Source organism: Colias croceus, chromosome 26, assembly GCF_905220415.1.
Source record: "Colias croceus chromosome 26, ilColCroc2.1".
In the NCBI taxonomy this organism is placed as follows: Eukaryota; Metazoa; Arthropoda; class Insecta; order Lepidoptera; family Pieridae; genus Colias; species Colias croceus.
Genome location: NC_059562.1, coordinates 3,882,326 through 3,899,104, shown reverse-complemented (window position 1 = coordinate 3,899,104; position 16,779 = coordinate 3,882,326). Strand labels below are relative to the sequence as shown.

The following is a 16,779-nucleotide window of genomic DNA, read 5'->3' as shown; positions in this document are numbered from 1 at the left end:
CATTTGTTGTTTTTGTACACAATTGTATTAAATACTGTGATTGTGAAAGATTTTGTGATACAAGAGACACATAAATATTAATTACGTTTGAGGTAAAATAATAATTACATGAGGGTACTTCTGCGAAGGCGCCATTGTAAGGTGTCCCATATGATTGTAGTGGGCCGCCGGCGACGACACGTACTGGCTGTACTCCGCCTCCACGCCTCCGCCCACTGGATATTCTCCGGCCTACAAGAGATATTTGCCAAATATAACTTTGTATAAAAGAATTCCTTACTGTTTTGGCTCGCTTTCCTACCGCTCTTTAGGCCACAGATATCAGAGAAAATAAAGTTTTTGCTAGGCAAGTGGAATTTAGACCGATTTCTGGCTCGGAAGGGACCGATTTCTGGACTAAAGGAACCACTGCCATCAGCGAATTTAATCAGCTTTCAATCATTGTCATATTTTCAAACTCAAACTCAAACATTTATTTATTCAATTAGACTTCTTTTAGAAGCACTTTTGAAACGTCATTACATATTTTAACATTTACCACCGATTCGGAAAGCAGTATCTACGGAGAAGAATCGGCAAGAAACTCCATAGTTGCTCTTTTTAATCATGTCAGTTTTACAATTTAATTTTACAAAATACATTATATGTGTTATATGTACATTATAATCATAATATGCCAAAGAACTGTCCTGTGGTTTTTACGCGACAACCCTCCATGGGTTTTTATCGTCCATATATTCCTTAATACTGTAATAGGCTCTCTGAATAAGTACATTTTTTATATAAGTTTTAAATTTAGAACTACTGAACTCTTTAATATTATGAGGAATTCTGTTGTAAAAGCGTATACCTTGACCCATAAATAAATTTTTTAACTTAGCCGGAAAAATGGAATTTCAATTTTATTTCTGTTTCTTGTGTCATAACAATGTCTATCTCCTACTTTTGTGTGTAAATAAGCGTTATTGTGTACATATAAAATATTATTAAATATATACTGCGACGGTACAGTAAGGATACCAGTATTCTTAAAGAGATCTCTTAGTGAGTCTCGAGCACGCAAATTATATATAGAGCGTATGGCTCTTTTCTGTAGTATAAATATAGTTTCTATATCTGCACCCCTGCCCCATAGTAGAATTCCATAGGACATAATGCTATGAAAGTAGCTAAAGTAAACCAATCTAGCCGTCTCTTCATCGGTGAGATGCCTTATTCTTCTCACTGCATATGCAGCTGAGCTGAGCTTAGCAGCGGTGGTGGTAATATGGGCCCCCCATTGTAGCTTCTCATCTAGTGTCAAACCAAGAAAAACAGTAGATTCCACAGGGTATAATACCTCCCCGTTTAAAATAATTATATTATATACAATATTGTCATACAGACCTGCATAGCGAGATGGTGTTGATGCGCAAGCGCAGCAGAGAGCTCCGCGTCCTCGGTCGAGGCGTCCGACCGCGACACGGGGCTGTGTTGTGGACCATACGCGCCTTCCACCGGTCCGTTACTGTAACAATACATAAAAAACATTATTGTCTTTCTTATAAAGGGGAGAAGAGAAGTATAAGTACAAGAATCATCAGAGAAGTATAGGTCAAAGGCATCCATTATTCCTAATCTGTGGCAGGTGATAATTATTATGGTCGATGACTTCAAAAGGCATAGTAGCAGCAAGCCATTAGACATTCTAACAGATGATCACCGTTTAAAAACCCATAAATCATAAGGAAGAATATTTAGGTACGAATGTACGAATGTATAAATTAAAAGACGAAACCCAAACATTGAAGCTAATTCCAATTTGATTGACCATTGAAATCAAAGAATAGTGACAGCCAGTATAAATAATGGAACACGAAACGGCCACACCATAAATCATTTATCGAGCCTCCATATCACGGGGAAATTCAATTAACGTTGACGTAGCTCTCGAACAACTCGATCGATTAAAACCAATTCGCGTCACAAGTTTAATGAATCAATTACCTACGCGGTCGCGGGAGTCAGCGCGTCTAGCCGTGCGTCGGGTATAGTGTAAGAGCCAGCAGAGCCAACCCCCTTCGCACACTAGACATAAGACATCTTGTATCATAAGAATTCATATACAAGACGTCTCTATATCGTGTGCTGATTTTAACATTGAACGTGGTGTTGGCTTCGTACTCCGCTTGTAGACGATACGCTTACGATACGACTACGCCAACGACTCGAGTAATGTAGTAATACGATAAGTCAAATACTGGAAGTGAGATTTTCTACATGTGCCAAGTTTAAGCCTTCATGCTGTTTTACTGTTGTAATAAATCAGCGCGCAAAAACATTTAGGGTACCTATGTATCAAAAGGACTTAGTTGATCGCGTTGAGCAAGAAATTTTAGAAGTTAGCACAACATTATCTATGCAGAGCAGGTTTGCGTCTTGATGTTTATTCGTCTCAAATAGCGTCGTTACTTTACATCATATATATGTATTTTTACTCTTTGAGGCATAGAAAAATATAAAAAGGAAGTCAATTCATGTTGTAAAAACTTATTTAATTTTAAAATCCGAGTCACATTTAAAATTCCCTAACTATAGCGCCGCCTGATATTGCCCATGTGGCCGTTTTATGGAACTCCAATTACTTTACAGATCAAAAGTGCTAATAAAAGTGTAATGATGAACGACCGCGCGGAAGCCGTTAAAGATTATGGACCATATATCTTAAACGTAAACATTACAATCATTTACTACTATAATATTTTTTAGTTGAATTTCGGAACTGAGAACATACTATAATTTTATTATTTTCATTAAGTATACGATAAATATTATCTTAATCACGCTTCAATAGATATATTTATTTTAGATGAAAGCAAATAAACCTTCTCAGAACAGTGTGGGCTGTGAATATTAAACAAATAATAATCTATTACCTGTGATAGGTATGCTATTATTTTTTCGCAATTCATGAGAGTTATGAAATACGATATCTATCTTGGATCATTATCTTTCAAATACGAAAATCTAATAAATACATAAACAACCAAAATATAACTCCCATCAACATCTGACTCTAATAACCCTAAACAATAGGATAAATCGATACAAACAAATAGTAATCTTATTTGTTCACAGACAGCATGTATCAGCGAAACCACAAATGGTTTAGAAAAAACGTTGTTTATTTTAAATAAACAACGCGTCAGCTATTCAAAGAGCTTGTTTACATATGACTCGTACGTGGTTTTAACACGTGTTGTGTTCAGTGATTTGAATGTGTGTTTATTGTTTAATATAAAAATTGGACCAAATTTGGTAATCAAGAGTCTCGTCTATGTAGAGAATAGATTGAAAATTATTTGTATACGTAAGTGATAAGGTTGTCCTGGCATATGGTTTGCGAGTCAGCTAGTAACTATGCTTATAATATTACCAACAGAATGCCAAAAAGTCGCATACTTGTCGCATATTTCTCTTATAAAAGCCTGATTTTTTTAAGGTATGCAACGATAAGAATTAACCATAAAAACTGTGCACTTTACAGCATTACTAAAAATGTAAAATATTATAAAATGGGTCAACGACAAAGCTTGTTAATTGGCTATTCAAAAACTACACAAAATAAACGGCTGTAAACTTAACAGCCCCCAAGTATAAACTTAATTAAAATTTTAATACAATAAAGGTTATTGGAAATCGATCCGTTCTCAGTTTACAGAAAGTGTTTTCAAATTGCTAAATAATTGACACTGTAAACTGGAAGTAGCGTTTATCTAAAACCAATTATTTTAGTGTCTAGTTTAATATATTTCAACAATAATAATTATTATCAAAGCAAGAAGGCTCACGTTCTTACACGCAAAGAAAAGCGATCCGTGAAACAGATGTGAAACGTATCTTGCTCATACCTAACAATAATGTTATATCTATACTAATATTATAAAGCTGAGGAGTTTGTTTGTTTGTTTGTTTGAACGCGCTAATCTCGGGAACTACTGGTCCGATTTGAAAAATTATTTCGGTGTTAGATAGCTTTTTTTATCGAGGAAGGTTATAGGCTATATTATATCATCACGCTACGACTAACAGAAGTGCGGAGCAGCTAGTATTCGTATAATGGGGATACGAGACTTCAGTTTTATGATTAAACCATCAGCATTAGGTAATTCGCGAAGTATATTTTGGAATCAATCTATATTCAACTCTGTTTTGTTAGCATCCGCCTACGGCACGCAATTTGCCGAATCGTAACATTTTCCGTTTCAAGGTTTTAACGAACTGTAAACCTAGAAAATTGTTTTCGATTCGCCAAAGAATCTGAATTATCGCAGTGATTCCAATTTTACTCAATTATTTACCTATATGTCTACGGTAACTTGAACACTATCTTCCATCCTATTAAGTTAATTATTAAATAAATAAATATTTTAGGACAATTTTTCACACACGGGACGATCTAATCCCATACTAAGCTTTCGCTTGTGTTATGGAAACCAGATGGCTGATAAACATACACATAGTTATATAATTTTAAATAAATACTTAATTTGATAATTAACACCCAGACACAGAGCAAACATCTATGTTCATCACACAAATATTTGCCCTGGGTGGGAAAAGAACCCAAGACCTCTAGCTTGAAAGGCAGAGCCACTACCAACCAAGCCAAATCAAATACAACAGAATAGGTTTTACTTCCATTTTAAAATTAAAACTTTTTACCAATATGAATTATCTATTATTATCATCGATTTCACGTATCAATTGAAAGGTGGAGTCGATAATACTGCGTATTTGCAATTATTTTTAGACATCCGCATGCAACGACCTAATTTCCACTTAAACCTCTAGTGCATTTATTCAAACATGCAAGTAAGTACAATAAGCGTTAAGTAAAAGGTTCGCTCAAAGGATTTCTTGCGACAATGCTCTTGTGCGGTAAATTCTATTTAAAAACTGCTTTAGCTGAACGTTATAACGTGTATCAGTAGCATCATATGATAAAATAGATTACTTCCCTACATAAAATTTTATAATACTTACATAAAAATTATCGTTATCAGTATCGTTAGGTATTCAATACATTTTTGATTTCAGAGCATTTCTAATCATACATAGGTATAACGTGAAAAATTGCTTACGTCACGATCGCAAATTGCACCGGATAGTTACATATTTTGGCACAATTTTAGCAATTAGCAACATGTAAATTATACATACATAATACAATATGTTATTTCGTTTTGTAGGAAGTAAATGAGGAAATTGATAGCTCAAACAATGTTATATTTTTACCATATTAGATGGAAAATAATTGTAGTTTACGCAAAGTATAACACTGGCCATTTAGCGGATGAACCGTTCCTAGAATGATCGAACATATTTAGATATTTACACTTGGAAAATGAAATAGAACATAAAATATCGAGGCAGGACGCGCAACGGGCTCACATCCGACAAACGGCCGAGAAAGTGTCGTTTCTAATTGGATTTATTTCTCTCAATCGATCTTGGATTTTCAACTCTTTTAAATACCAAAGAAAAACGCTAATTAGCTATAAACCACGGGCATTATGCCTTTAATTAAATATTTAACAGAAAACCAAGGCTCACCTGAGCTTCTTAATTCTTTAAGACCAAGCAAGATTATAATCTAGACGAGATACCTTCGTTATATAAATTTGTTCTATGAAGCTGCTCATCATTTACGTTGGGAATTTGGGACATATAATACAATAAGAACCGCGTTTTACTTGTTTAAATATATAATGTCCTGAAATTACAACTCACAATTCGAAATCCATTTGAGGAATATATCTTTCAATACAAGATTTTTTTAATAATTTACCTTAGGTAACTAGAACTGAATTGGTCAGTTCTAGTGAATAGGCATTGCCATTTTTCTGCATCCCCTAACGGCAAAAGGCTAACTAACTAACAACCTAACACATTAAGGGCCGATTTTTCAATCCTTGGTTAAAATTTATCCGTCCAATAAAGTTATACTGGGAAACTGGGAACACTGGGATTTGCCATGTTCTTTGATAATAACAATTTTGATACGAAAAAAAAATCGGTAGCTGCCTGATATGTACTTTGTACAACGGCAAAAGACTTACAGCCTGAACCTAGAATATAACCCGTCGAAATATAAGCATGTACTACATTACTTGCAATCCCACGACCCAACGTTTCAATCTTAAACACATAGTATAAAACAAAGTCGCATTCTCTGTCCCTATGTCCCTTTGTATGCCTAAATCTTTAAAACTACGTAACGGATTTTGATGCGGTTTTTTTAATATAAGTGATTGAAGAGGAAGGTTTTAGTATATAATTTATAAGGTTTTAGACAAAGCGGGCGAAGCCGCGGGCGGTAAGCTAGTATTTGTATAAAATCCAATCGAACACAAAGCCACATAGACACGAGCGCCAACAAAACATTCCTCAGTTCCTGTAATCACACACGGCCGCTGCACACCACCAGCCGTGTAAACATCTCTCGTTAATCCACGCAACTGTTTACACCTCGCCGGCAATGGAGATTTCCGCATATAGTTATACTATCGGCGTTTGTAAAAGCAATTAGTCGTTTTAATTAATTTCCACTTGTGCACCCCGTTCTGAGCAGGAGCACTTTTGTGCACCCAGTTGTTTTCTAAATTTAATGAGTAACGTAAGAAAATATGTAGACTTATGTAATACCAACATTTAAAAACATTAATAACTGAATTGATTTAGATGAAGTTGCCGACTAATAAAATAATAGTAATATTGGAGAAGGACATATCACATAGACTACATTTTGCCATGAAAAAACTTTATGGATTAAAAAGTATGTCTATGGTAAACGAGCTGGTGCAAAAGAAAGTGTAGGTAAATATATATTATCTTTTTAAATCATAAATACCTAGCAACTATAATTTTCAACCAAGTTCCATACAAAAACATTTTATTCAACATTATGCATAATATTCTTCGTCCTATATTTATTACTAGTTGAAGTAGTTTTCAATACATCAATAAAATTCCCTTTCAGGCGTATCAAATGAGGCGATATAGAATTGTACCTTTCATTTTCATACGAGCGTATAGGAAGGATATCGATCATATTCGCAAACAAAACTAAGGCGTGCTAACTCAACACTTTTCCCACTGAAAAACATGTACGGATTGCACGTTTTAAACTTTAATCTACTCTAACATTTGTTAATTGAGATTTCCGCTTGAGATAAGTAGTCCAGTTTTATTGGAACAAACTTATGTCTAAATATTTACGGCAAAGTGTTTAACATATTTTGTCTTTTAAATTGAAATATTTATTTTCTGTAGCTTTTTAACAGGTAATTTCCTTGGCTCTTAGATATTTTCTTTAAAAAATATATAAATAGTTAACCAGTTATCAAATATACTGCTGAACGATCACGCCAATACCATTCAATAACATTTAGTTTGAAACATAAAGTCTCATCAAAGTATTTTAAGACAATCCAGCATTTAATTAAAATTGTATTAAAATACAATTCCAACCACAGCCTTGCAAAAATAATCCCATGCAATTACGTAATAACTTCATCACGACGACTTGAGGAATCTCGCGACAGGAATATCGATTGAGCTGAACAAGAGACGCTCGAATGGTGGTACACTGAGACCTGACTCGACTCCAATATTCATTCACTTCCCAACTAGTTTCAGGAGCCAGCTAAACATTTCAACGTTCATCGCAGCACAAAATTATTAACTATTCTGCAAACTGTCAAACAGGGTGATGTTACGGCATTTCGAAATGATCAACACCGGCTCTATGGAGACATAATAATTTATGTTTGTATCACATAGTAGTACCTAACATCTATTATAATAAGTAATAACAATACTTCGCATATAATCCGCTACACGTCACAAAAACAGAAATGTAAAAAGGAATCATTTATTTTGTAATATTTAATGTTAAAACCCTCTACCATTAAGGTTTACCGCGAGGGTGAATATTTTTTCAATGGGTGAATACTATAAATACTAAAATGTTTTACGAATATACTCGATAAAAGCCACACACAAAATAAAATCCATAAAATTATAATTCATGCATGCGAATCGACCGAATCATTATTCTAACTTGTCTTGAAGTAGTCCTAACAAAAAGCTTGATGACATCAAAATAAGGTAAATATTGCTACCCTAACCTTTCTATTCACAAGAGAACTAAAACGTTATTTAAACCACTGTTCTTTATATTGTCCATTAATTATCCCGTTTATCATTCGCAAACTACTTTTACAGTAATTCGGTTTCGCTTTAAATTAACCCCATGTTGTGTTACACTAACACACACAAAAACAATATCCCAATTAGCCATTATTCCGTCACACACATGTATATTCACAGAGCAATGAGGAAAAATATTTTCGCACGTTTGTCCCAGTTCGATCGTTTGCATACATTTTCTCGTTGGCATAAACTTGAATTGCTTCATCAAGTGTTCTCGTTTTCAGCCCTCAAACATTGATTTGCAATCATTGAAACAGCTTCATGTGCAACACCATCAAACTAATTTGTTTCACTTGCAAGCTAATTAACCAGTTATTTCCTTTTATTAACTTTATCATGTTTCATATCATCATCTTCTAATTCAAGTGTAAAGATACTTACTTACTACGTAGTAGGTATTATATCAATGTATGTGTAAACTTCGAAATTTTTATAATGATAATTGAAATGATCAAAATGAAGGAACGCCTCTCGGAATATTAGATAGATGTTTACAATCCGGCTTTTCCTATTTTCTCAAGACCACTTTTCATTATTGCTGCAATTGCTAGTAACTCTTTATTGTTAAACAACCTTCGGACAGAGCACCACACTAATTGTACTACAAACTATAATAGTGTAAAACGGAACCCTGCAGCAACCACTAAATAGCGGTCAATTCTTTGTCCACATATATGAAAAGACAACCATGACTCGTTTCGGGCATGGTTGGTTACGCTCCGAGCGCTCATTACATTGGGGGTCCATTGTCGAATGACGATGTGGTAATAGCCTGTTACTCTATCCATCAAACGACACTGTGTAATAGGGCTTATACGCCTAGTATGTAATTATAATATAGTTCTACAACATACTAGGGATCTTTAAACGAACGAGCCAAGAAGGTAAATCTAGAAGCGGAATCCAATATAAAAGTGTATGATGGATACAACTTATAGTTGAATGAAATTCTCGAGAGATTTACAACTAAAGATGAAATTAATATCTTGACTGCTTTTAATATACACCTCCGATTATTAACTTCCGATAATTCCAATCATAATTCATTTCTCCTTTGAATAATATCATTCGATATTAAACACCCTTCAATTCTTTATTAAAATGAAATCTTTAAAGCTATCTACTCTACTAGCTATTTAATCGATTGTAACTCAAATCGAGATCTCAATAAATGAAAATTAAAAACCAATATTGTACAAATGGAGCTATAAGAAAATTCTCTGAAGCAATGCCACTTGACCGACTAGCTAGCAGAAACGTATTTTTCACGTTTCCTTTTTACCAACGTGAATAGAAACGGATGAAAATATTGAAGAAAGGAGTAATTGCTTTGGACGCTTGAACAAAGAACTGTGATATACGATACGTATATTTCTGCTGATGTATTACCAGGGTAAATATAAGTAGCCCTTTACGTTATAAGGGATTTATCATTTACTGTATCTCAATTTGTTCATGTTCGTTTTCATTTTATTTTTGTATTGCATTTCACTAAATATAAATTTATAATATTGAACGTACAATTACGGATAATAATTGTTATTATCTACTTATATGAAAATCCCGAAATTTGTCTCTATAGTCTGCCTAAGGGAAACGTCAATTAAGATTTAACAAACAGAAAGTTTCAAATATTTTAAAAGATTATTTTAACTCCTTTTGGGAACTGCCAACGGATTTTAGAATATAATACTTTTTTCAACGTTTATAGTGCAGTATTAAGTTGAAACACCAATTTTCAAACATCAGACGATCGCAAAAAATGCAATGAGCATTATACCAATGCTTTTCGTCGCCAAATGTTTGAGTTGCATTAAATTTTAGCTGTTTAAACATTTTTCTCGACGGTTTGAATGAGATAATAACTTTACAGAGTGGTTTTTCGGCGACAATATACCGGTATATTTTTACCGTTTCTACGCGTTTATCAAGCAATAAATGTAATTAAAATGTCTAAATTCCCCTTTTACATGTGTAATTTTGCCATCACTTTCTACGACATTAACCCACATAATTTCCGAGTATCACATTCGTAGTGTCGAACAAATTATAATGTACTGTTCAATAATGAATCTCACATTGATATGACTAGGCAAAATTTTAACATAGTACACGCTTTTACATTTTTGCAAGCTCACGTAACACAAACATTAAATAAATACCTTCATACTTTCGACTTTAAACTAAACTTTCATATCTATTATGAAGATGTTATTTCCTTTAAAAGGTAAGCTGATATACCATCTACCTATTACCTACCCAATTGTTAAGCACTAAGGTTCAATAAAATAATATCTTCGTATCTATATCAATATCGAGCCAATATCCAAACACATTTAATTTACTCCTCGCTCGGAAACTTTCCCATACGAATCCAAACTAAGCAATCTAATTTGAAACTGGACGGATCCGCGGCGCCCTCGTATATCATTCACGTAACTTTTACAAATCATAATATATTATTTTAATAAAAACTTTGATTTTATTTGTGTCAATTTGCAAACAAACTTAGTAAGCGCTACTGCTAAATGCAAAACTGTTGCGATATGTACAACTTGGCTGCCTTCTCACATAAACGAGATTTCTTCCAGGCAACCTTAGGTGATATAAATTACTGAATTACCGTACATAATTATACACGATATATTGAATTGTTAATATAAATGTTTGCATTGTACCTGGATGCAGTTGAAAATTGAGGAAGCTTTCCGTGTCGGAGATTTACGACACCGCACGTTTCCGCACGGAGCACTTAATTTAGTCCCACCTCTTGTTTTTATTGTCACGTATTTCTCTTATGCTACGTAAATGTATCTCCTGCTAGACTTTTAAGTGTGGTCTCTGTTTATTTTACGGGTAATATTAAATGCTTGGAGCAGTTTCAACATTATGTATGTATTTGAATAAATATTTCATTATTCTCTTGTACGCTTTCCCCACTCATTACGATTATAGGTAACTTAGTTTCTCGACAGCACATAAAATACTCGTACAGTCTGTACTCCAAAATTAATAATACGCATGCAAATCTTCGCTAATTGTCGTAATTCCAAAATGTATTTCATTTGACTAAACAAATTTTACTAAATTATGCATGAAGAAAATGCATTTAACCACTCTATATACATATCGTCTTCGGAGGCTCCGGGAATATGACAGTTGCCGAACTGTGACGAAGATTTCTATGCGTATTATCACTTTTGGAGTACTGTAAATGTATCGTATTTTAATAAATTCTACTATCAATAAAAGGGATCGTAGATACAATATACATACGATGTAAATTAAAAAACACAACCACTGGAAGATAGTGCCCAAATGTTTAAAAGAATTTAAACTAAATATACTTCCTCTTTAGGAACAATATTAGTACGAAAGTATTGAATATTCAGGCAGATTATAATTAGCTTTAAATTTAATAAGCCCGATAAATTCAAAAAGCATCATGCTGAGAAATTCAACGGCTTATAAAGATTAATATAGTCCATGTTCAAATCCTTAATCTGCAGTTAAAATGCCGCAGGTGGTCGCCGGCAATTTATCCAATTTGTTAGTGGCGCTTGCTTCATAATAAGAAAACTTTTTACACGCGTGAGGGACGACGACAAAAACATGTTACTTATTTCGTACTACACTGCACGAATTATATAATGTAAATCTTGTTTGCTTCTGACGGAACGTGATTTTGTAAAAAAGTACAAAACACATTTGGATATTCATTATTTTTTCAATTAACATAACTTTCATAAAACCTAATCATTCTTATAATTAATAAAATAAGAGTAATTATTTGTAAATATCCATAGAGATAGAACATACATACGAATCGTAGTAGCAAATGTACAAAATTTGCGTAAAGTATAAATAGTTTTGGAGACGCGCCATAACCACTTTTAAGGTAAGACAAGTCTTATGAAGATAATTACTAATTCCATTAGAACGAAGTCAAGGAAAACAGCGAGAACGGCTAGATATGGCAACACGAGCACCTTACGATTTTAAAGCTGATCTCTCAAATTGCAAATTTATCATGTGACTTCTAACGGGAGGTCCAAACACCTCAAATCTCGTCGTGAAACCTGACAATAAAAAAGTACTAGGTTAAGTTGGGTATTTAGGTTCATGGTCAAACTTTTATACTTCTATGCAGGAGACAATGTTATATATTATTTCAGAATTAAGCAACAAAGACGAACACAGGACAGATAAAAATTCAATTTCTAGCATTGCTGCTAAACAGTAGTTCGCTATTACTTCAGAGCTCCTATGTGCTGCTGTAAAAGACAATGTAAGCTCTACCAATTATATAGTTGATAGAAATGCCTTTTCACATGGCGTAATATTTTTACAGGGTGTCGAATACGTTCCCGATAAGAGCCTACATTTTAGTTTTATCGCATATTGGACAAACTGCTTGTGCCAATGCCAAATGGCCATATGCACTTTAATGTACGTTTCGCCCTACGCAACATCCCATAACGTTTAAAAATATAACCGTTAAATAAATTTAACGTTTCATTGTTCAAGCTAATTACCACCTATTACTAACCACACGGGGAGAGTGTGCTTCAGTTTTTGTGACGAGTAAGGTTTTCCACTGATTTGTCTGTTATTCATTATTAATAAATATGCATTTATTGAGTTCAAGCTCACGGTTCGTACAATATCTAATTCTTATGTAGTAGAGAATAGCCTGTGTGAAACCTTCTTTAAAATCTGTATAAATTGCCAAAATACCAGACAAACATGTCTGAATTCGGACAGATAAACCTAATTTGGGTAAAGTGTCCAAGCAAACCGAGCATGTCACTTAGAATGTTACTATTCAGCTCTCTCGAGAAACCAAGATACCTTTACGAAATCAAGCAATTCACTCTTGGCAAATGTACCCAAGAGAGAGCCACGCCGCTTTCAAATTTATCCAAATGATTCAAAAATTGTACTAGTCCATATATTTCTTCTTTCAATGCTTTTTATTGAAACAAAATAACTGCATATTGCTGCGCAAATCGAAAAAAACCATCCAACAGAGAATGTGATCGACTAAATTCTACAACTCAGTTTCTGAATACATTTGCAGATTCGACCGAAATACTATCTGTGCATTGTACTTTCGTTTGCCTTTCATTTATACATTCACATTGAAATTTGAATCATCTTTAAACTTGAAGTTATTCTGATAAGAATTGACTGCACACTATCCGATGCGCATAACAGGAAACGCCATAGAAGACCACCCACCCTTTTCACATATTTGGAACGGAGCCTAGAGTTCATTCGTGTACACATTATTATTATACGACAATTTACTCATGAATCCATAAAACCTCTTCAATATCGTGATAAAGACAAGGCCGCGGTACATCGAATCGATACGAGAACTACGTCAATGTAATACTAATGGGTAGATATTAATTGCACCAAACTTTCTTCTACTTAACTCGTGAGCGCAACAACTATCGAACACTTCTGATTTATGGGAAAACTGTCGACGCTTTAATTCCAACCTATTAACGTTTAAACATAACACTAATTGCATTAACATGAAGGTAGAAGAGAGGTTTTTCACGGAGCGAAATATTTTCGTGCATTTTCGAATTATACCAACTATTAAGGTTTTTTAAATACATATCATAGTTTTAAAAAGGCAATAAATAACCAAGAACAATACTAATAAAAGTTGCACTGTTTCAAATACTTCTACTACGTATTATTTCTCAGAAATACCCAAATTAAAAAATATAAAATAAAGTGGGTCCGTTCTTTATAAAATTTTCTAATTAAGAAAAAGGAACGGCAACGTTTCATCTTGGTAAGTTTGCAGAGCGACAAAAACACACAGATAAAAAAAAGAGAAACGAACGAGCACCACACTGCAAGTGACATCTCGTAAACTTTTTTATGCAGTCCTACGCTGAGAATAGCTTTAGACGGAAAACTGCAATAACTACGTTTAAACTTATTCGCAAGTACATACTAGGTACATACTCATCGTGCAAGTATAATTCGATTAAATTTTAATTCATTTTAAACCAGAATACGCTTTCAGCAATGCTCAAAAGGAATACATCCTGTATGTTCGTGTGTGATGTATGACTTTCATGGAGCTATATCGCTATATCTGCTGTATCGCTAATTTCAAAAGCCACCGATTTTAAGGCAGCGTATTGATTTTTCAATCAACTTGTGAATCGAATTCCTGGTACAAACCAATAGCGTAAAAATCCCTACTATTTTATTTAGGCGTCGATTATTCTGTGTTCAGAGACAAACCTTTCAAGCCAACCGAACGGCTTGAAATCTATAATATTAAACGTTTATTTACACATCTAAAACCGAATATTTTATTAACGTTATATCATCTTTGTTTGCAAATCCCTATCACAAAGTGTTAAAATAACATAATTATGACTGTATATAGATCTTCTAATCGCCTAGGACTGTATAAATAATAGCCATAGTAAATGAATCTGAAATCCTTCTAGCATACATTAATACGAGTACAATTATACAACTTCACAATGGACATTGATTGTAGGATCCCATTCACTAGCCGCACGTTGTAACGTCTATGAAACACTATGAATGTACCTACACTAGGAACTATTGTCTTCTGTATTAATTAAATCCTGGAAACCTATTTATACTATGCCTATAGCGAATCCCGTCACATCCATATTACAATCATCGAAGGATTCCTTGGTAGGTATGTATTGAATCTTTATCAGTATACTGTATAATAACTAAACTCAATAGTTTTGTACACACGTTTGCTTTTAGTAAAATGTACTAAACAGTAAACACCTTGGTACTATAGGTACTTGGTATATTGAATTCTTGTGTTTTGCGTAAACCATCGATATTGATAGGCTTCAAAGAGCTTTATAGCACACACACTGCTGTACTAAACATATTATACTTTAAATATACACATATAGACGTCGTGTTGGCTTTTTAAATGTAAATTGTATTTGAAAAGGTTGTTTGAAAATTTTACAACTAGAAAAAAACATACAATAATACAATAAATATAAATTAAACCATACAAGTAGGTATCTATTTTTCTTACTAAATATTATATGCGATAAAAATTCCTACTGAAAATAAAAAAACCGGACATCTATTCTATTCTACGTTTCCGTCCGAATTCAAGTAGCTAGAACTCATTTACATCAGAATAAAGAAGATAATTAAGGAAATATGGGTCTATTAAGTGTCCACCAGTTTTTTAAACTCAAACTCAAACATTTATTTATTCAATTAGACTTCTTCTAGAAGCACTTTTGAAACGTCATTTCATATTTTTAACATTTACCACCGATTCGGAAAGCAGTATCTAAAAAAAGTTTAGAAAACACCCGCGTGAAAAATATAATGAAATGAATTGTATATTTCCAACTTAGTAAAATAATCATTAAAAAAATTAATCAACTTTATATTTTGAAGGCTACCGTACATTAACCATACATCGATACTCTGATCTCTGGCCATTACAAATGCGCATAACATTGCATTTGTAATAGAGAACGCAATTATACCTCGAAAATAGGAATTACTCATGTACATATAACTTATAATCACACAATACAGTTGAACACGTTACAACCATAAACATACGATGGTTACATAACAGAACACTATGCCCGAGGCTCAAAATGACATTGCCCAAAATCCCATTTGAAAATATCTCTTGACAATAACGGATTCGCAGCGTAGATCCTTTGAATTCCTGGCTAGACTGCGAAGTGCAGGCCATGTACTGTATACTATAATACTATAACAATAGGAGAACGTGATCTGTATTCTTTACCAAGTTTTTATTATTTTGCCAACTGTTTGAACACTTCAATTGTGCGTTTCAACTTTGAATGTACGAATATTGTAGTGATGTAAAATTGCAGCGTTTATAAGTGTTTTATCCGAAACATAATATTTTGTTTGTAAATTTTATTAAATATCGCAGTTCCTAGAATAATGTTTAGTTATTAAGTGTGATGTTTATGATCAATACAATGTTTCAATTTAGTATTGAAGAGATTATTATTATTTACAAATTATTTTATTTATATTTTTCAGAATGAGTTAAGACAACATTAGTTATTCACATATTAAAGATACAATCACAGTACGAGCAAATTTCTAACCACCTCTTTCGATAAATATTTTAAGCATGTATGCCAACTTTTAAAAATAAACGAACAAAAGACCATTGTTGAAGTTGTTTCAGATTTGAACTTTAAGCTTCAGAAACTTCTATACCGGCTTAGAAATTACAAGATCGATGTTTGCTTTTGTACTGAAATTCTGCGAATATAACAGTATTATGGTTATCACCTCTTATATTTCTGATAACATGAATAAAATAAAACGATATTCATCTGTGATATAATATCTGTCTTATAAAAGTAACTAATTGTTTGGATCTTGGGGCTGACATATGATATTTTATCTCTTATAACAATTATCCTAAGTACCCTGTCTGATCGCAACCACAATAATCAGAAAACAATTAAATAAAAACAA

The 16,779-nt window shown here is 33.4% G+C and overlaps 1 protein-coding gene across 4 annotated transcripts in view; it reads right to left on the bottom strand.

The window, feature by feature from the left end:
* The window catches only part of LOC123703414 (catenin delta-2), a 44,639-nt gene that overhangs the window by 16,404 nt on the left and 11,456 nt on the right, over positions 1-16,779 (bottom strand). For all 4 annotated transcript variants that reach the window (XM_045651375.1, XM_045651378.1, XM_045651376.1 and 1 more), the window contains exons 3-4: positions 1,387-1,507; positions 109-231 (exon numbers count right to left, since the gene is read on the bottom strand). In XM_045651375.1, coding sequence (XP_045507331.1) covers positions 109-231; positions 1,387-1,507 — 244 coding nt within the window. The remainder of the gene's footprint in view (positions 1-108; positions 232-1,386; positions 1,508-16,779) is intronic.